This window comes from Ammospiza nelsoni, chromosome 1 (assembly GCF_027579445.1).
Source record: "Ammospiza nelsoni isolate bAmmNel1 chromosome 1, bAmmNel1.pri, whole genome shotgun sequence".
NCBI classification, from domain to species: Eukaryota; Metazoa; Chordata; class Aves; order Passeriformes; family Passerellidae; genus Ammospiza; species Ammospiza nelsoni.
Genome location: NC_080633.1, coordinates 76,757,128 through 76,780,316, shown reverse-complemented (window position 1 = coordinate 76,780,316; position 23,189 = coordinate 76,757,128). Strand labels below are relative to the sequence as shown.

At 36.6% G+C, this 23,189-nt stretch overlaps 1 protein-coding gene across 2 annotated transcripts in view; it reads right to left on the bottom strand.

The window, feature by feature from the left end:
- CDH12 (cadherin 12) overlaps window positions 1-23,189 on the bottom strand; it is a 153,845-nt gene that overhangs the window by 106,408 nt on the left and 24,248 nt on the right. For both annotated transcript variants that reach the window (XM_059469163.1, XM_059469171.1), the window contains exon 2: window positions 15,452-15,746. In XM_059469163.1, coding sequence (XP_059325146.1) covers window positions 15,452-15,746 — 295 coding nt within the window. The remainder of the gene's footprint in view (window positions 1-15,451; window positions 15,747-23,189) is intronic.

The window sequence follows — 23,189 nt, the reverse complement described above, 5'->3', positions numbered from 1 at the left end:
GAACAGATAAAAAGCAATGCTTAAGTTGGTACCATTGGCCAAAAAAAAAAATAAAAAAAGGAAGAAAAAAAGAAAAAATCAAACAATTAAAGATAATTAAAATGTTAAAATAGTAAAGGCAGAGCATATCTGACTGTTGTGCTGTCTGGGCTGATGTGTAATTTGATGCTTCTTAGGTGAGGACTCTATTCTAGAAATTTGCCTTTTTATTCAACTCCCCAATATTTTTATGTTTATTCATGAATTCTAAAACCTGTGAGGTAAGCAAGCCTTGATATTCATAAAATTTTGAACTTATGAAATACCAGAGCTAAAATTAAATGCACCTAAATATGGCCTAGATATCAATAAAAACAGAATTCTACATTTCAGAGGAAAATATTTACTCAATGTTTGTTGTGTTAAGATATTAGAGATGAATCTACAACTGTTAAAAATCAAATCTAGGTCTACATATTGACTATATAAAATTTTATTGTATTCAGTGTTCAAGGAATCTTGTGTTCTCCTTAAAATTTCTAAATAAAATACAATCCAAGTTATTGATTTTTTCCAAAGATCGAGAGTAGTAAAAATTGCAAAGGAAAATTCTATCCTAATCCCAAATAAATCAAAATAACTTAAGAACAAAAACAAGACCAAAACAAACAAAAAAATAGACAAAACCAAAACCCAGAAAAAACAAGCAACCAATAAAAAACAAACAAAAAAACCCAGATCCTAATTTTAAATAGTTCGTGCACAGTCCTTGCTCCATACATAAAAACAGACATCATGGTTATCAACTCCCTAAAGTAATCCTGCTCACATTCTTTTAATGAGCATTAATATTTTGTCCTATTATTCACCTGCTTTACTAACTTTTTCCTGCTGTTTTCTTTTGTATTCATCAACATTTTTTTTTTCCTTACACCTTCCCAAACTTATTTTAAAAGACATACTGTTTTTAAGGTAATTTCCCCCAGTTCCCTTGCACACACCTCCTGTCTGTTTTTTCACTTTTGGTACCAAATAAGCATTAAGAGTCAAGCTCTGCAATGAATATTTCTTCACAGTTTTCACCAACTTCAAGACTACATCTATAAAGCAGAGCTGTGACATTACATGGTGCTTTTATGCACAACAATACTGAGGGCATGAATAATAAAAACGAGCCACTGCAAAATGCAATAAGTTCAGATGCAGTTTTTTCTCTTTGGTGTTATTTAGATGCCTAACAAAGAGATCCATACAAGCAAGCTTATTAGTGAAAAGGTGCTGCAAGAAATACCAATGAGAAAATCTGTATCCTAGATATCTTCTTTCTCAGAAATTATTTACTGGGGATAAAAATTTTAACCCTTTTCTGTGTCAAGAGTTTAAAGAAAGCTTATTGTGATAAAATGAAGAAGCAGATGATGTTGCCCCCCTGACTGCTCAGTGGATACATAAGCTACAGATTTTTTTAAGTCATTCTCCTGTTATATGTTGGTTGAATGCTTATTTTCTACCTTCTAAGTGAAAGGTTTCCCAAGAGCATCACTCAAAAAATTTAAAAAAAAAGGAGGAAGCTGATCTGTTTTATGTAGGATCATTAAATATTTATCAGGCCCAAAAAAAGGGAGAAGGAAGAAAAAGACTCTGGTGGTTAAAACATAGGGAGGGGTATTCAAAAAAAGGAAAGTATTAAATCTGTATCTGCAGCATCTTGTGTGAGTTTTCTACCTACCTCACTGAGAAATGAAAAACATATAACCTCTCCTGCAGCCACATTTTGCATGGGATATAACTCTGAACTCTGAAAATGTCACCAACTGGCTTCCGAAAGAGAATTAGGTATATCTACTTTATGATTTCTGACAGTGCTTAGGCTTTAATTGGCTTCTAGCTGCTCAGCAGTGTAAAGTTCAGATGCTTCTATGTGCAAGCAGATTGGGGACAGTCTAAGATGACATTTTAGGTACCCACAGAAAAAAAATCATGGAATCTTACTTTTTTTACAGATTCAGGCAGGTTCCAAGATATTTCATGTGGAATCAGACAAATAAATGCATGTGGGTGTCTAAGCCTCAATGGCATGCCCTCACTTACTGTAGTAGTGCTGCATTTGATTTGTGTCTGATCTAAATGGGCCCCAGAGACATTGCTCCAAGTACCAATCCAAATTTTGAGGACATGTTGACTCATATTTACAATGCAGGTCAGCAAAAGTTAGATGTCTATAGATAAGGATTCTCAGTATGGCTTGAGGAACTTAGTGGTACAGCTCAAGCTATTAAAAGATATTTGGGAATCTAAAGACTGACTAAGGTTTTCAAAACCATTTATATGCCCTACACTTAGTCATATCAAGGAAAAAAAAATACCCACAAGATGCATGTAAAACTCTCCAAGTTACCAAGTTACCTTTAAAAATCTGTCCTGAGAATGTGCTGATGAAAATCTTCCATGAACAAGACCCTACAAAAGAGTCTAAAATCTCTCCTGTGATAAAAGCAGTACCAACATGATACACACTGTGTCCACAAGAAGGTCAATACTCAAATCACAGAAACGTATTTGCAGTGTGAGAGGTGCAGCCTCATGTTGTCTTTAATATAGGCAGTCTGAGCAACAGCAGCGCTGGAAATGAACCATCAGGACATTCCTGCAAGGAAGCTGGTGAGTTAGTATCCCAAAGTCTCTTGTACTATGCTGCCATAAAACCTGTCCTGTCATCACTGTTACTGTCCCCCTGTGCTAACCAAAGTAAATCGATCACAGTGGCTAAAATATAAAGCATCCAGATTGCAGTAGAGGTATTACTGAGCTGCCACAACCCCATCTCTACAGTAAATCAGTAGGATGTGCTGGTGCAGTTCTCATCCCTTATCTTTCCTTTAAATCAGCCTTTCAAAGATCTCTTATTGCTGTGCAGTGGCCCAAAGAGAGGATTCCTTCTTTACAGCTTGCCAGTTCAATTACTAGCTCCATATGGATTTTGGAATTTAAGGAGCTGATGCCTTGCTACGATCTTTTGATTCAGGCAGATAGTCTGACATCTTGGCACCTCTCAGGTCATTTACGTAAGATTTTCTTCAGAAGGAAAAGCTAGAATTTGCTTTTGCTTATTTCTTATAAAGAAAAGCTGATGTGGGAACTGATTATCCAACACTTTATGTAGCAACAATTCCTAGTACAGCAGCGTCAGAATCTGGGTTGTGTGAAATAAAAACATCCATTTACATTTGTTCACTCACTGCCTCTCTCTCCACAAATGCTGAGTCCTCCCTCCCTTATTCCCTCACCAGTACTGCAAACAAAACTATCAAAAACAGTGCTTTAATACATCATAATAAATCTATTTTTACTACTCAACCAAAAAAGATTTCTCCCTCTCCCCCCAGCTATATTAGCAACTGCATGATCTTTGGAAGGCACACAGGATCATCCACTGTTTGAACAACAAGGTGCTATGCCTCACTGAATTATGCTCAGTGATTAATATTGATTTAGGACTTAAAACTTGTGAACAAAGGATTCATTCAGAATCACGTGGAAAAAATCATGAAAGAATCCCAGGACTATCAAGCATCTGTTGAAAACTGTCTGAAAGTGGTTTGTGTTCAGGCAAAGGTGATATGGAGTGAAAGCAACAAGAAAAAGTGGATGAATTTGGAGCTACTGAAGCAGAGAAGTAGCAAGTAGGGCTGATAATTTGAGCATCTGTGTCTGTATCATCTCCTGCAAGACCATAAATTGTAGGCTTGAGCACTTGAACCTGCCCTTCAGGCATCTTTCTCATCTGAATTCTCTCAAGGCTGTTGAAAATATTGATTACTGCTGCCTTATCGCTAAAAGGACAGCAAAACTAACGCGGCTCAGAGGCAAGCAGTAAGTGATTGAGACATGAAAAGTTTTCCACATAGAACTTTAAAGATTTTATCTCTTTCATTTAGAAGGGAGACAAAAAGATGTGGTTTGATAGAGATGCATTCAATAGGTAGGACTATACCTACATCATCTGTTATTATACAATTTTTATCTTCCAGACTGAAAGTCACAAATGTGAAAAATAGGAAAAGAAAATGTTTTGTAGAATGACATGAGCAATTTAGGCAATGCACAGTCACTACACCTAACAAGATCAGGATCAGAAAAATATTTGACATGTATGTGAACCCAATCAATAATCCTTTTTAAGAGATAGAGAAGTAGTAAATTGTGCTAGGGTAAAACTTAGTCTCAAATAGGCTGTGACATTATAATCTCCCTAAATGTGTATTTAACCTTCTCCCAGGCTCTAGTTCTGGAAATTTACAGATATTAGAGGACAGATAGGTTTCTAAGGTGATGTTTCTACAAAATGGGAATCTTAGCTGCATAATTATCTTACGTTTCAGATAAGCTGGGATACTCTTTTAGATCACAACAAATGAAAAAATTGATGCTTGCTGTACTAACAGCAATAAACACAGATGGAAAATGAAAGATATTATTGAAGAAATGATCTCCAGCTGTAGGTTTCTTGACCAGATTTTTATTGGATTTTCTGTTAGGATTCACATTATCCCTCACCAAATATCTAGAATATCTATTCCCAAAGCATCATGCCAGCCTCAGTGGGATGACAAGCAGTCAACAAACTGTTTCAAGAGAAAATCATCTGTTGTTCACAATATGTACCAAGATGTGAATGGTTCACTGCAATTACACCTCTGAGAGTTCCAGCAGCAACATTCTCCATCAATCCTGGTGCAGAATGGTGCATCATGTAATCCTTTGGTTGGAGGTCCTCTTGCCTATTCCTTGCTGTTTCCTTGTTCCTTCAAGAGCTCCGTAGGTGTTACTGTACAAGCTGGCTTGTACTGATAAGTAAGAAGAATACTGATACCTTGAGTGCCTATGCATTAACACCCTTAAAGCTTTTTATGAAAATAAAAGAACCGCTCTGAGGTTTTGTTAACAGAAATAATAGCTGTCTTTTTAGCAGTGTCAACCTAAATCAAGTCAAAGGCAGTATTAAAGGTGTTGATTTCTCTCCAGAAACTCTTGAAATGAAAGTTGAACAGTCTATAAAGATTTTTCCTCTTTCTCTGCTGTCATTCTTTACTTTCACACCTGCCTGAAGTCAACTCCCCTTCTATTTCCAGTCTTTGCCTCTCTAATCCTCAATGATCTCACATTTACTGCTGGCTTCTGCACAAAAGGTGCTCAGACATAACTGGCAAGTAAGATGTCTAGACAGTGAAATTTTACTTTACTGTGATATTTCAGATAGTTTTGGATTTTCACTTCATCCTGCATCATTCCAGGAAAAAAAAATTAAAATCACACTCCAGAAAACAATACTGGCACTGCCGAGTGTTTAGCAAGAGATCAGTTTCTTTCATTTCCACTGGTCTTATTCCTACTTAGTTATGACCTGTTTAGCTTGCAAGCTTGTCTAGAAAGCATGACAGCCTGTCTTGTCATCTACTACATGGAAGAGAAGTCAGGGAACAGGGAAATGTACCATGTTCCAAGCTTCAGAAAATGCTGCCTTATCTAGGGGTTCCAAGCCAGCCAGTGCTTGGCTTGTCCGGGTGATATAAAAATGTTCCTTTACTAATACAGCAACCACCTGTTTAATCTTCTAGTCACCACCTAACCTGTGGAATGGCTCACTAGGCAGACATCTGGTTTTTCATAAAAAGTTTTAAGATAATTACATGTTTTCACCTTTCAGTTGTACAGAAACTTAGTAAAATATTTCTTGAGGAAAGGTTTCAGTCAGCTCTATCAGGGTCCTTGTTGAGAAAAGGCTGGAGGGATGGCAGATTCCTGTTCCCACAAGATCTGTAAAGGTTCCTTAGCTAGGAAAAACCTACAGTGTGCATGACAGATATTGGACTGAATTGCCAATTTGTGCTGTTCCTTACTACAAACAAGGAGAGCTGTTAAGTACCTAGCACTCATTAAATCCAAGGTTGGCAGACAGATACACCTACTAATTGGCTGACATTCCATTTAAAGATACTTTTGTATATGCTGTTCCTCGTCTGCAGATATTTTTAGACCTCTGGTTTATGTAGATTTTCTTTTCCTAAGGTATAATTTTTATCTGCAGTGTCTTTGCTGTAGACTTTAGGCCTTATGGGATTCTCTAAACAGAGAATAATTTGTCCTTAACAATATGTTTTTGATCAGTGATTTTTCTCTTAGTTCTTGTTAAGCCAAATTCTTGTGAACACTTCGCTTATCACTCGAGGCCTTCCTAGGATTACATCTAATTTGCCACACAGAATTTCTGCACACAGAATTAAAGCCTTTAATCATATTTGGTTTAGTGACTCCCATTTGCTTAGTAATCCTGAGAATATTTTGCATTCCCTTTTGCCCTCCTCTAGGGCTGATGATGACTTGATTGATTCGCACAATCCATCAGTGACTGATTTCTTAGACTTCTAAGATTTTTTAGTACAGAATATCAGTTATGTCTGTTTTTATTATTTTGTTTTGCTGCAGAGTAAAACACAAATATGGGTGACTACAACACTGGATATGCACTCACTTTTCATGCAAAATATCCATTAAAATCCTTTTAAAATTTGGCTTGTTATTATTACCTGCAGTGTTTTTATGAGAAGATGGGTAGGACATGATTACTTGTCATAAACGAAGAGCTGCCTTGTCCCAGTGAAACCTTGCACTTGTTTTTCCTCTGAAAAGTTATAAATAGACCTGAGTGCATGACAAAAAAAAAATAGTTCAGTGGCTAAAAGCAACTTTAAACAAAATTTATATTCATAGCCATGCAGGCAGTAGCTTGAAAAGCAGCTTTTATAAAACGTATTTAATGTTTACAGTCGCTCAGTGGCTGAGAAGAGTAATACTTCTAAAATATGTTTAATGTTTAAATCCACTTGGTGGCCAAAACAACGTCTCTTAGCGAAAAGCTATTTAATGTCCAGAGTAATTTTGTGGTAAGAGAAAAGCAACTTCTTGCAAATTTTTATCATTTACAGCTGATCTGTGGCTACTAAAGCAACTATTAGTACAACGGGTTTTATGTTTACAGATATTAGGTGCCCACATAAAAACAATTTCTACATTTTTCAATACTGCCCTTAAATATGTCAATTTCTTTTCCTCATCAGCTGTGTAATTAACAAAAAAAATTAACCCATAATCCCAACAATTTCAATACAATATATCTTGAACCTAAAGGTGTTTATGCAAACAGCAAGACTGCATGAATAATTATTAAGCTTCTCCTTATATACTACTAAAAGAACTAATACTCAATACCACTGAAACTACCAACAAAATTTAGAATGTAGATTTAAAAATAACCCAATTGCCTAATTTTAATAATTAAATTATTGCTCAGACACCTAAAAAAGGTTAGGTTGTATCAAAAGATGTGTACGATAAAATATATTATTTGATTTATACTTCTGAACTTCAGTAAAGTCAGGTGTGTGGAAACAGAGTGGTTTTAACTGCTGTGACACAGGTTCTTAGCTTTGCCCACATGCATTTAAAAACAATCACATAGAGAATCAAAGAATGGGTAAGGTTGGAGAAGACCACCGTGAGCCATTTGGTCCAAGCTCCCTGCTCGAGCAGGGTCATCCTAGAGCACATTTCACACGACTGTGTCCAGACGGTTCTTGAGTAAGGGAGACTCCACAACCTCTCTGGACAATCTGTTGCAGTGCTTGGTCACCTCATGTTTGGGTGGGACTTTCTGTGCATTCATTTCTGCCTGTTGCCTCTTGCCCTACTACCTGGCCCCAACAGGAAGAGGCTGGCTCCATGCTCATGACACACTGCTTACCAACATTGATCAGGTCCCTTCTCTGCTCTTTCTTCTCAAGGCTGAACAGGAAGAGCTCCCTCAGCCTTCCCTCATAACAGAGATGCTCGGGTCCCATAATCCTCTATTTTACTCTATACTGGACCTGCTCCATGTCTCTGTTGAACTGAGGAGCCCAGATCTGGAGACAGCACTCCAGCTGTGCCTCCCCAGGAACAGAAACACCTCCCTCAATCTGCAGGCTACGCTCTTCCTAATGCACCCCAGGATACCTCTGGCCTTTTTGGCCACAAGGACACACTTCTGGCTCTTGGAGAGCTTGTTGTCCACCAGGGCTCCCAGGTCCTTCTCCACAGAGCTGCTTTCCAGCAGTTCATCCCCCAGCCTGTGCTGGTGCATGAGGGGTTTTTGTTTCCCCAATTGCAGGACCCTGCACTTGCCTTTGTTGAATCTCAGGAAGTTCTCTGCCCATCTCTCCACCCTGCCAGGGTACCTCTGAGGGGCTGCACAGCCCTCTGGGGTATTGGCCACTCCTCACAGCTTTTTGCCATCAGTGAACTTGCTGAGGAGGCCCCTGCCCCTTCGTCTAAGTCCCTAAGAAGTTAAACAGTATTGGACCCAGTACTGAACCTTGGTGGACACCACTAATTACAGGCCTCCAACTAGAACCTGTGCCACTGATTGTAGCCCTCTGGAATATGCCTTTCAGCCAGTTCTCAATCCACTTCACTGTACGCTTAACAAATTCCCATCTCCTGAGTTTGCCTTTGAGGATATCATGAGAGACAGTGTTGATAGCCTCGCTGAAGTTGTGGTAGAAAATATCCAGTGTAGGCTTAGATATATGTGAGGAAAGAATCAAATGCTTTTAAATGGTTTCAGCACTAATACTGACATTTTGGGACTGTAAAAACAGCTAGCGGAAAATAGGTATCCAGTGTCTCTTTTTAACATCCAAAACTTCTTAGCTTTGCTGAGAATTTTGCTGTTCATGTTTGCATAGTCCTGTGTTTTGCAGCTTTCATTTTACATAGAGTGTCCCACCTCACAGCATTTGCCAAATGTCTTAAGTTTCACTGACAATATCCAACAGCCAGGGTAAATGAAACTCACAGTATGGCAGAACCCATTATCCTTTAACTAATCCAGACTTGATTTTCTGCCCTTTCTCACTCTCTTTTGATCTAATTTTTTTTCTGGCTCCTCCCTGCCCCATAATTGAAGCTGCCTAGTTGCCCAGCGGTCTATCATAAAGAAACACTTTTGTTTCAAAAACTTTCACTGACAACTTGTAATATCCTCACAATATCTCAGTGTTGGTTTGTTTTTTGGTTTTTTTTTAATACGTTTTTTTTTATGCAATGTCCTGTAAAAAGGGAAAAACACTCTTTGAGAAAAAGCTAAGCAGCCCTAACCTGCCTTCGCCTCTGCTCCTTCCTTAAAACTCACTTTCCTACACAGTGGCAAAAAAAGTTATGCTGATGATAAGTGCAGAAGGTGCATCTTTTCAAAATTAAAACAAAAAGAGAATCAGAAAGAAAAGAGCTGTAATTAAAAAAAAAGTTGTTCTTAGTGAGAAACCACTGAACCATCAATTGCAATGAGTCATCTGCCACCTGACATAGCCCCAGGAAAGAGTGTGGAAAAATAATGATGGAACATGAACTTTTTGAAATATAGTTCAAATGACCCAGGGCACCAGCTCTGACCCAAGTGATGGACAAAATTTGTACACTTTAATAAAGTATCAAATTAGAGGACATATGGATATCATCCTGTAAGCTCAAATTCAGTACAGTTTTGTGAAGTTGTTCTTCACTAAACCTATTAAAACTGTTGGGTGCACCAGTGAAAATTTAGCTCAAGATTACTGGCATATATTAAGAATATCTAAATTTCAAAAAAGTTTTCAGCAAGGTTCCAAAGCTGAGACTCTTAAAAAAAAAAAAGAAAAAAAATGAAGTTTTAGATACAACAGCTTTTCCTTATATAATCCAAATAAAAAAAGATCTGAAACAGTGGGAATAAATTGCCAGTCTTTATGTGAGAGAGGGGTTGCCACTGGCATCTCTCTTGGATCTGAACTCATAGGTTGCCAGTAAAAGAGAATATATGAACAGGTGACAGCTTGACAAAATGAAAGCTTTGCTGCAAAGTGCTACAGGGGAATCTTAACATAGCATGAAACTGAGAAAACGGAACTTCACATGGAGAAACACAAAGAAGCTTCAGAAAAAGTAACTTATCAGTACTCCTGCAGAGGTGGGTTGTAGCTCCATCACCTATTAACTCTTGATCTTGGGATCACTATGGTAAGTCCTCCAAAGTTTTCTTCTCAATGACCAACAGCAGACAAGAAAAAGGAAAATAATCAATAGGAATAATTCAACAAGGAAACTGGATAAAAATAAAACATATTCAAGATGTTTGTATCTTGAATATGACATCCAATTCCCATAATTTTCTCTAAGGACTTTATAACACAAGAAAAACCACCTGGAGATCAGGCTGGAGCTGGAGGGCTGCAGACAATGACTGCAGACAGATTATGCTGTCAGTTGTCTGTTCATGAGCATGCATAATGCCACTCAAAAGTACTTCTAGTCTCAATGGATTCCCAAAGTAATATCTTCCGCACCAGCCTGGGTAAGCTTTTGGAAACCCTTAAAAATATATCGCCAACAGCTAGGAATCTATATCAAAGGCAGGCTCATTCAGCCTTTGCTCCTGTGCCTTATAGTCCTTCCTTCCCCAGCCCCTGCTCACTGTAAGCTTCAGGCCAAACTCAGGCACACAGTGCTAAGCTTAGCCAAACCAGAGTGCAGGTTCACCAGGGTAGTTTTCTACATACTGCAATTCTTGCACATGTAACTGCATAGATGGATATATTAAACATATGCTCCATTATATAAGCCAGTGTTTAAATAAAAGCCAATTAAGTATTCACTCCAGAAGGAAAACTGCTAGAAAATTTATAGAGATTATTTTCACACTGACAGTACCATGGGAAGCAAATCCATAAGACTCTTCAGGAAGCTGCTTTGCACCACTGAGGAACACAATAAAAATGACCTGATATCAACTTTCTAGTATCATTGACCATTTTAGTCTGCTATGGTCATCTGGAGTTTGTAGAGTCTAATCAATAAAGAGTTAATGTAGTGGAAAAGTATGAAGTGAAATTGTGTAGGAAAGAACATATGGTATCTGTATATTATGGAATTGAGGGGTTTAGTACAGCCCTAGCTGGTCTATGTATAAGCCTAGAAGAATAATGCAAAGACCTTAGAAAACAAATAGGAGACTGTGACAGTAGAGGTTATAAATTTGCTGTTAAAATCAGCATATTCAGTGAAAGAAATGCATAGGGAAGCAAATGCATTTCTGTGCACGTTTTTATGTATAAATATATAAAATATATATATAATAATATCTTTCCTTGAATGTGTGCTTAATGCTGCTTTGTCCCCATTCTCAGTCATCTGGACTGATAGCTTTAATAAGGGGATAACCTTGGTTTAAACTCAGCTATATTTGCATGCTTACGTCAACTATATTGCAACAGAAGCTGGCACAGCTGCCAGAAGCAACAACACAGTTGATTAAACTATACTTAAGGAGAACATGTTTTGCTATTACAAACTTACAAATGGAGATATTAGGGCACCCTTTTCAGTTCTCATAAATAAATCCAAATTTCTGTTTCATTCTACGTTTTGGAGCCAACGTTAAACCAAGAAAATATTTTCCAATAAAGATATTGATAAAACCAATTCAATGTCAGAAAATAAAATAAAAAAAGACCAAAATAAAACCCCACAACCGATATTAGGAGTTCAGCTCTTAAGCTTTTATAAGTCTCTTACTGAGCATAAGATAACAGCATAGCAATCTATGTTCTTAAAATATTAGTTCTGCATTGTAATTTGACTCCATCTGCTGAGTTTTTCTGCAGGGAATTTAAAATAGTTTGTAAAATATTTTTTTAAAATAATAAACAATAAAAAAAATCAAATAGTCCTTTAAAAATAAAATCTTCACCATACAGTATTATGCACCCCATTTATCATGTGAGCAATACAATGCCAACTTTGGAGGCACTGATATCCTTCCACTACAGTGTGGAAGCTGTGCCCACTTTGGAACTATCAGAAGCACTGGAAATCACAGATGGGTACAGCAGCCTGCGTGCTACAACAGTTGGTAACCCAAGGGGCTTTTCAAGAGAAGATCTTTCTTGTTTCTGGCTGTGATTGACTTTCCTCTTCATCATACAAGAACAGATTACAGTGCATGTATGGAAAGAGCAAGGTTGGCTGTCCAGTAAAGCTTTGGCATGAAAGACGTTTGCATCCCAACTTGTATTGGGTAAATGTTCTTCTAACTTTTTTCCGTAAGAGCGTATGAAGGAATTTGGCTCCTGGTAAGGAAGGCACCACTAACTAAAAATAGCAGTCCTAAAACTATATTTTCAGAAAATAATGAAAAGATCTTCACTACCATTATCTCCTTTAATGAGTGATATTGATTAAAAGGAAAAACAAACCAACACTAGAGTACAGAAACTGCAGAAGAAAATTCAATCTGCCCTCAATGTAGATTTGAAGTGCAAAAGAAAACTTCCACCTTCAACATGCATGGAAAGTAACAAAATTTCTAAAATCTACTGACAAAAACAAGGCTATGACAGGTATATCTAAGTAATACCTCTGTGCAGAAAAACAGAACTTGAGAATGTCACCTGTTTTCTTTTTCTTTTGCACTTTTTCCAGTTAAATATTACTAAGGTCTAGTTGATGTACAATTTTATTATAACACTGTAACTGCAACACTGATTCTAGAGGTGAGTGCTATGGCATTATTTCAACCATCCCAGGTTCAGCAATAGCAATTATTAGGAAGTCTAGAGACATTATAAAACCCAGAACCATGTAGCCATGGCAATTTCTAGAAAGTACCATTACTAATAATATTACCAATAACGTTGGGATAAAGTACCAAACTGTGTAAACCTTTGCATGCAAATGTCATGAAACAATAAAAGACTGCATGTCACTATTCACAAAAACTTGTCAGGCTCACATAAGAGACTAGTAAGGGTAAAAAATGTAGTATTTCAGTGAATTTCCCACAATTTCCCAAGAAATATGTGCATGAGTGCAGTTTATAATCAATAGTGTTGTAAAACTATAGTAAGTGAAAATTGGAACATTTGGTATTTAAAAAGTAGCAACTAGAAAATGAAAATGTTAAAAAAAAAAAAAAGAGAGTAAGAGTTTATCTGGGATCTGGGTTTTTTCCTAAGCCAAGACAACCATATGCTGCACCAGCTGAAAAATCAAAGTGATTTTCAGTGTCAGCCTCAGGCACTGGTAGGTCTAAGCATTTCCAAAGGTGCAACTAAATGGTACTGATGATAGAAAGGAGTAGTTTTAGATCCTCTGAGAAATCAGTGCTTGCATAAGGAAGGAAAAACATATAAAGAGAACAAGAGAATAGCAAGACCTACATCAGAGAAGGCACAATCTCCTGACACACTACAGAGGACAAGGCATTTCTGGATATTTTTGCTGCAAGACAACCTAACAGCAAAAATTCTTATCTGCTTTAGTAGCCACCAATTGAAGTTTAGACTTCAATTTAGGGAACTCTTTCCTTGTCTTGCCTTTTCTGATCAATTTTCATCCATCTTTTATTTTTTTTATAGAGGAATATACGTAGTGAACGTGACCGAATAAAGAGAAGACCAAGGAGATCTATTTTTTGCCATGGCATCTACTTCTGTTTTTCTAAAGAAGAATAAATTGAAAGGCATTTCTTTTAAAATGCTGCATGCATGCCACAGCATGCTCAGTTGTATCTCATTTAGTCATGCAACTCCTCATCCATGTAAAAGCTGCCAATATATGGCACACCTTGAAGAGTATTTCATATGAAGTAAAAGCTCTGTTAGCATTCAATCTTCTGCTTCACACACATATTTACATAAATAACAAAGAAAGATGGGGTAGAACAACAGAGTAATGAATGAAGGCACTGTGTTCTGCTGTACTAACACCATCACTGATTTTCATTTTTTCTTTCTGATAAGGTTTTAAACACAATTTCACTAAGCATACGCTCACTGGTGAGAAATGTTATTCTGAATTTGCCACAGACACAGGTGTCAAAATGTAACAAATGGTTTTCATCTATACATGATACAACTGTAAGTAATATTGTTATGCATCTCATTAGGGGAAACAATAGTGCACTAGATTGTGAATCTACAGAGTCCTGTAGGTGACTATAGTGAATGCTTCTCAACACTTCTATGAGAATAACACGATCATGTCTACTCACATCACATTTTATCACATTCTATAGCATTTTACTGCTCCTTACCACAAAATTTAAAATAATATCTCATTAATTCTGTGTAGCACACAATGCTTGTGTAGACAGCTAGTCGCCTCCCAGATTGTCGTTAAAAGTATCAACATCTGAGGTGCATAGCTGAAGGGGAACAGTATCCCTCTGCCACTTCAAAGTCAGAAAACTTCCAAAAGTGTTAACAACTGCCAGGAGTACTAAATGGCTGGTACTGGCTTGTGAAGTACTGGGAAAATGCAGTTTAGGAGAGAGAAGGGCAATAGGCTGGAACTAGCACTGGGAAGTTAAATTACTCCCAGCCCAGAACAAATTAATTTCTGGTGCCTGCAGGGAAACCCAAAATGCCATCTGGCAGCAGGACACAAGCACTGCGCTTGTGTTACAAACACACTGCTCAGGACCACTGGAGAATCAGCCATCAGGAAGAGACCAAAAGGGCCCATTTAGCCTATTCTCCTGCCCCAAAGCAGGATCCATGCTCTTTATGTCATTCCTGGCAAATATCTATCGTGTTGTGAAAATTCTTCAAGCAAAAACCTATTCCAGTACTTCACTATCATTACTTCAGTCCACCTTTCTCTGAAAAGAAAATTACTCTGTCCTCTGTACACTAGGTTTTTGAAAACTTACCATGTTCCCAGGCAATCTTCTTCTTTTTTTTTTTTTTTTTAAACTTAGGAGTCTGATGCACTAAAGATTTTTTTGGACATTAGGCTTCTGACAACTTGAGCCACTCTTGCAGACTCTCATTCTTGCATTGTGACCAAGGCAAGGGCAATAGTTACTCTGAGCATGTAGAGTAAAACAGGACTTGAATAAAGAATTGCCCTCTATTGCATAATTAGGAGATCATGCTAGTGCTGTAGGAGTTTAAGAGCCACAAAGACAAAACCGTTTAAATGACAAGATACTTTGCAGCAAACGGGCAATATAATTTTTTCCAGCAAACAACAAATGTAAACTAGGAAGAGAGGGGAATGCATCACATCATGTTACATAACAGGTTTGGGGTTAGAGACCCTCTGGACCTTACCATACCTTCCTTGAATATCTTTTGTTTTTTTGACTCTTTCTACCCTCAGAAACTTAACATCACAGGTACTCATATTGCAGAAGAATAAGTTTCTAAATAAGCAAACAAAGCTAAAACAAAATTGTAATCTGTGTACATCTAGGCACAGAATATTAGAAACATTTCTAATACTAAGTTTTAGAAGTTGTGGGTTTTTTTCATTTCCTCCCTCTCTCAGCAAGAAAAGTACACTGAGGCAATTAAGTAATACACAATTAGTTATCAGGAATTTGCAGCTTCTTACTCACCCACTGGAGACATTTCTGGGACGCTGGCAACATAAGGTCCATCCAGAAACTTTGGCTCATTGTCATTAATGTCCTGCACTTTGATGATGAACTCTGATTCAGGCTCTAGTGGTTTCTTGGTGTCAACATCCACAGCCTGAGCCCGGAGTGTGTAGAAAGGTTTTTCTTCTCGATCTAGGCTCCTTATGGCATGAATGTCTCCCGTGGTCTCATCAATGGTGAAAACTGTGCCAGCACCATCTCCTGAAAGGGTATATTTAACACTGCCCACTCCCTTGTCCAAGTCAGAATGAAGCTGGAGAAGAAAAAGAGCAAAATAGAGGACAAAAATATTAATGGCTATTCCTAGGCTACACAGCAATTCTTTTTTTTAATGTGATAAAAGACTTTGGAAGAACCAATTTCTTAAGCCTTTAACTGCCACTAATTGCATGGAAAACTTGTGGGTAGTATGTTATGCAAGACTTTTACTCCTATCTAGTACAGCACAGATTTGCTGCAGTTCAGTACCTAAAACTGCAATGAAGCAGGGCTTCACATTTGTTATAACTGAAATTTAAGACCAAGTATGTAAAATCACCTGTAGCCACATCAAACAAATGCGAGATGACATGAGAGAGTGTCAAAAGCTTTCACAGGCATTTGGTTTTCAGAGAAGAAAAAGGGAAGTATCTAATTATTTCAAGAGCAAGAGTTTGATGGCATCTGAAAAGCAAACTTGGTTAAAAAAAAGAAAATATACACCTCATGATTATAGTAAATGCTAAACAGAACTAAAAATACTGCCTTTTACACAAATACTTGATCCCTTACTTTTGTCTTTTCTGAGATAATCAGACTGCAGACTGTGAATATAGAAGTTTCTTGCTCATTTTGAAAGAGAACAGAACTCAATATTTTCTGCCTTAAACACTAATATACACTTTTTTCTGGCTATTACTGTGATTAATCTCAAGATGTAATTTAAAAATAAAATAAAAAACTTGAATTTAACTTCTTGGGTGGTTTTGTCCCTTTAATCAGTGTCTATCCTACAATAAAGTGGCCTTAAACATTATTTTAAATACAGGATTCTTTTAAATCCAAATACAGTATGATGAACTTCTTTCCAGATCCTTTACCTGCTCCATACCCATCCTTTAAATACATCTAAAAGCTTTGAAAAGATACACAAGGTTATATCACTGATGCTGAAATAGCTTTTAAAATATTCGTAGACGTTTCCCATCTAATGAGGACTAAAAACATCTTCTATAATGGCCACTGGTTAGAATGGAGTTTTCAAGAGCGAATTCTCTTAAGCTGAATTGTAAAGGGATTATGGATATAGACTTTATTTACATGATGTACTGCCCAAGGTGAAACACAATAGAGGAAACATGGGATATGAAAGGAGTTTATGTAGAAAATGAATTACTGAGAAACTAAATGGTTTCTGGTAATGGGGCAAGAAGCTAAGCTACAGAAAGGAGTTAAAGGCAATTACTAACATTTATAGCTATTGACTTGAAATTGAAAATAGGTCCTTGTGACTGTGGAAGAGGTCGTGGTTTGTGGCAAAGAGCGAACACAAGCTTAGTCTCCTCTTTGTCTACTTTTTCATCTCATCACTCTTGCTCAGCGAATATATTAATTTCTGATCTTTCATCTAGCTGCCCCCCACATGTGATTTTAAATTGTCTCTCCAGTACAAACTAAAGTATTTTGCTTCCAAGGTGTTAAATATTTCCTTGCTTGCAAAATGAAAAGATAATGTAGTCTGAGATAATTAATGTCAATTTTCTTCCTCCTTATTTTAAATTAAATGGCTCAAAACTTCCTGCTGTTTCATTACACTCTGCTTAGTAAAAACTTGGTATTTTCCTTCCATTATCATTTAGAGGCTTACAGACACACATCAAGAGAAAAAAAGAATCAAAATGATGATGAGAAAGGTTGAAGAAAAAAACATGCCAGAAATTTTAAGGGAACCAGAAAATTGTTTTAGCAGTATCCCTATATTAAATAAAATTTTTGGGCTTCATTGTGAAGACTACTTTGATGCATACTCCTGGAAGTCATAATATCACAGAGGAAAATAATGCAATTATGAGACAGGAATTTGTAAACAGGGAAGCATGACAAGATTACTCCCAATCTCCTGTCATTGGATTTGGCACTAAAGCTGAGATGGTTGAGTGTGTTTCTGATTGCCAGCTGTAAGTTTTGTGTTCAGCTACTAACAAATCAGGCTGTATTGCATGTCTTATCTGAGCCCTTGGATTATATTAGAGAGAATCAATTATAGTTGCTTCTCCTAGCTGGAGACAAAGCAGGAAAAGCAAGGGCTCCCAAAACAAAGGAAGACTGAAATACAAAGACTAGACTAAACACAGGCTTTTTTTCCAAAATGTATTGGAGAAAAAAAGGTTTACAACTGGTAGGAATAGCAATTCTAACAGCTCTGCAGTAGCTGGGATATGTCACGTTGTATTTGTTCACCAAATTTGCTGATTTTGACATAAGTTTCCTAGATGCCACTGCAGGGCAATGTGCAAATGCATGCTTATTTGTAACCCACACCAAGCTATGCAATTTGTGGGTCAATTCAACATTGCACAGTGGCAAATTACTGCAGAGGAATAGCTGATTGATTAATTTAAAATTAACTAAATTCTCCAACAATAAAGGGAATGCAAAACTTATATTCAGATGCAAAGATGAAGAGTAAGAAGCTAGCATTAGCTGTACTTACACAACACTAGGAAATAATCCTGACTTTCAATGCCTGAAATTTTCCAGAAAGCAGTTTAGGCTAAAGATAAGTGCTTGCTACTGTGTCTTGATTTATGTGCTACAAGCTGTATTGCATGGGAAGAAAAGACATTTATTTTTTGTGCTGAAAAACAGAAGATTTGTGAGAGACTAGTTTTTCTGACACTGTGTCCACAGCAATTTTGGGTTTCTATCCCATTTCACCTTCTTGCTCGCACTTATTTTCTAATTCTTGGTCTTCCATTATTTCAGTAAAATTAAAGGGCAAGAGAACAAGTTCTCAGATATTACCTACTTCCCCCTCTACAAGGTGTTTACATTCCAGAATCACCTGAATTTACTGCAACAAGGTTGTACAAATGATTGTATTCATACGGGCTGTCTTAATTTTATGCTTTCTCTATAAATCTTGAATATTAAAAATGTAGCAGAGGCTTGGAAATATGAGGGATTCATTTCTGTCTTTGTTGAAATCTACACTTGTATTCTACACACAGTTTAGTGTCAGATCTTTGGGCAAATCTACACCAAGTGTAAAACTAATAATTTCTTGCAGCAGAATTCTGTTAGTGCAGAAATTCATGAATGTTTTTCCATGATGGCAGAAAAAGACATATCATTCGATAATTCTTGCTAGTGTGTACAAACAATAACACATATGGCAAAGGAAATGACTGATTTAAAAAAAGTATGAATAATAAGATGGAGACTATTGTAAGATACATTGCATAAATCTATGCAGAAATTATGGCAGCGTTTTTGAATCATATCCAGTACCAGATGCCAGACTGAATCAGTCTACAAATCCATGTGATCTAGCAATCTGCTTCAGCCTGTAATAAGCTGAATGCTAGTTTCCTTCAAAGAGCATGAAAAGTTGATAACAACTCTCCACTGGCACATCTGGGAGAAATTATTTATTCAATTCTTCTGACAGTTTCTAGCGAGAAGTATGATTGTTTCTATTTTAGCAATAAATTAAGATCTTACTGCTTCAATAACTCAATGTTATCATCTCTGTGTCACTTCAAGACTTCATACACCTGCACAAATAATTTCAAACCACATAAAAGACCAGTAAATGCATAAGGTAATGTACATCAAGAATGGGTCTACACTCCTAAGTAAATTGAGCATTGCAGGAGTATGGATCAGATGTATTTGTTCTTCAGTGTCCTGTGGTGCTGATTTTCTCTTCTGTGTCCTATTCATCTGATGCTCCACTATTCACCTTCTCTTTCCTTAAATACTTCTATGACTTCTCTTAATACAATAATTTTGAAAGTTAATTATCTAAATTCACATACTTAAGTAAAGAAATTGGAAGCAAAAGATGCTTAAAAACTTGCAAAATAGTCTACTTTAGAATGAAGCAATCACTATATCCTCACAAATCATGGCAGAACAAGGGCTATGACATCTGCCAGGATTGCTGTGATCTTAATTTCAGAGCAATGCAGACATTGAAAAGTTGTTGTATGAGTTGACAACTTCCCTTTCTGCATTTCCCAAATGTCCAGGAATGTTTAAAACCCCTAAACTGATATATTTACCCTGTGATACACTCTGAGATTCTACATCTTATTCCACTGCCAATTTCACAGGCTGGAAAAAAAAATCACTGTCCCATTTATTTGTTACTAGTAAACCAGTTTAAATGCTATATTGCGTGCTTATTTGGTCTAAAAAAATGGTAAATGTTCCAGGCTATTAACCATTCCTTGCCTGCACAACAGTGTTAATTATACATCCCACATCTGTATCTTTACATAATTTTTCTTTATAAAGTCCTATATTTTAGGACTTTACTCCATTATATTCTCTTCCTGCACCTACTCCCAGGTATCACCATTCATTCTGTAGCCACGAGATCCTGTAATGTCTTGGATAAGATGTGCAAAGAAAACTGTTTGAGAAACTAGAACATCCATTCAGCTCCAATAATACCTAAAACTGAAAATATAGAATGATGGCCTGAACTGAGGAAAGGAAAAAAGGCCATTTTTGTGCAGTTAACATAGACCCAAGCAGAGCCATTTTGGCAGATCTCTACTGAAGAGGTGTTTGTTGGGACAAGGATAGCCACTACAAGAGAGGAGGGTGTAAATGAGTCTGGAGACTTTCTATTTGGAAGGCTGCCCTTTTAAATTATAATTATTCTACACATATTTTCTCTTGGCAAGAGCTCTATGGTCTACACAGATTGCAAAGCTTCTTTTAAAACCTGATAATTAGAATCTAATGTAATGCTTTCACACAAATATACTTATTCCTTCCATCTAAAAATACATAAATCTTGAAAATTTTCCTAAGATTCAAAGGGGTAGGGGGGTGCCAGAGACTTTAATTCAGAACATGGAGAAACAAAAAAGAAAAAAAAAAACTCAAAACAAACCAGTGTTTTGTTGCTAATCAAATCCAATAAAATAGCTTTTATTTCTTTCCCTCTCCATCACACACACACACACACACACACACACACACACACACCACTGCAGAGGACATTTAGGGACGAGGTCAAATCTGCTCTCAACACAATCAGAGCAAATGTTTCCTGATCCTAAAAGTTTGGATTACCTAGGGCATCTTCTAAATAATAAGTTAACATGAATTAGTCATGCAGACTAAAGCTGGTGCTGAGAAGGGTTAGGACACTACTGCAAATGGGTCAGATGAATGACAGTAGGTATCTGGAAACAAGGAGCAACTAAAATCACAGAATAAGAGAATCCTTGAGGATAAAAAAGACCTTTAAGATAGCTGAGCCCAACTGCAAAATGATGAGGTAAAAGAAAGGTGAACAAAAGGAGAAAAGAATGTTTTTTTTAAAGGTTATTTGGAAAAGAACAATTTTCAAAGCTGAAAATTATTTGAACTAGGAAGAGGTGTGTTTTTTACTAGCTTTGTAGAAGTCTTTTATAAGAGGCTTCTATCTGTGAGCTGGCTTTCTGAGCACTATGAGAATTTCAAACAATAACTAATATTAATAAAATTAAATAATTAAAAAAGTCAATTAAAGGGCGTGTATGTGTGTGTGTGTACACATTTATGCAAAAAATTTAAACATTTTATTTGAATTAGTAAGCTGTGCATCTCATCATCATGATTAATTTTCTTTGTGCTCTATTTCTTTGTCTTCTTTTTATGTTTAGCAAAATATCTGCTTCCAAGAATTGACACTTCTATAGTCACAGTGAAAAAACTCAAAATATTCCTTTGATGGAATGCCACATATATAAAAATATTGGTCAATGAAAAATGCTATGCACTAGTAAAACACTAAAAGAATAAAAATTTCTCAACAATGTCTTAATATCATTTAATTATACAAGTAATTATACACATAAGTTACAAGTTGCATAGTTTTCTGACGATTATTTCTGCATCACCATTTCAACTGGAGCTGATGCATATAGAAACACAGTGTTTTGTTCTGCCCTCTTCAACTTTAATGCAAGAATCAACATAAAAAGTAAGCTTTAAAATAAAATTATTCTTACTGATCTCATATAACTCCATGTTACAATGTGCTCTGTGTGCACATGTTGATAGGTTTCAGTTCAGTTAGGTTGATTGTCATTTTAGAGAAATGTTCTGCAGAATGGTGACAGCTGATATGAGCTTCAATCTGTTGAGGTCTCAGCATATAGTCATTGTCAAGTAACAGCATAATCACAGGTTCCAACAACAAATTCCAGTATTGGCCGTTAGAAAGCAACAGGAGTCACGTTTGAGGAAATTTATTAACTTCCAATTTTTTTTTATCCAGCTCAATTTCATATATCCTTCCGAAGGATTATAAGCTACATTGTAGTGTGCAGCTTCTGATGACAGCTCGGTGTAAAAGATTCTACCATATTATTAAATTTTTCTAATTTTAGAATTTTTCAAAGTATTTTACAGGAACTGAGGAGGGGATTTAAAGTTGAACCCTCACAATCCAAAACCCTTAATGCATCACATGGGAAAAGTGAAGCCGTGCCATGTATTCTCACACATAGATGTAGAATTTCTTTCCACTACTGTGCACCCAAAATTGGGGGTAAATAATCTTCTGGGTTGAAGGAAGACATCTCCTGTTACTAATGGATGCATTTGAGTTGGCACCAGTAGGCCTGGTTTGATCTACACCTGTGAAAGCACTGCTACTCCCTCATGTGTACCCATGCCTGGCTGGAGTCCCTGGGGTTAAATCAGAGGATAATATTGATGTCCAAAACTCAGAAATGAGGGAAGGGAATTTGCCACAAACAGGGCTCTGGGGAAAAAAATCATCCCAGCCTTAGGTAGGAGATCCTATTCCTCTTCAAGACAACACATTCACTGATTTCAAAAACTAAATGAAGAAAAAACAGCATGGCAATTGAATTCTAACTCTTGCTATTTAATTGTGAAAGATCAGCAAAATGTCCAATAGCATCGCTGTAATCAATTAAAATTGTAATTATGAAGCAGTGGTGATCTTTTGAGGTAGTGATTGTAGTATCTTTTTTGAAAGAGGAATCACTATCAGAATATCAAAAAGAGCTGCATGTCTCTAGATAATACATACTGACAGTAAAACATTATTTTGCACTGTGTTGCCTGCTGTATCTCTTCTACAACTCATATAAAAGACCAGTGCATGAAAATATTAATTATTCTGTATGAATAAATACAATAAAAATAGACACTAGAAACTTAAGAAATCTTTATGTGAATTTTTTTAAAATCTAACTCAAAATTTCGAAGACACCTATTAAAGGAAAGTTTATAATTTCTAATGACTGTCTACTTATGTTTATGAAGATAGTCTCTCTGCAGATTGCCAGATAACCACTGTTCAGAAAGTTAAGAATAAGCAGAAAGTTTATACTGCACTGTCACTGAAATGAAGCTGTTGTCAAGGTTAGAAATTTTCAGTTTAGAATAAGTTGTTTATGCTCCTGAAATTACAAAATCTGTTTTCTTTCTAGCGTGTGTGAACGTGATCCGGTTTCTGTAG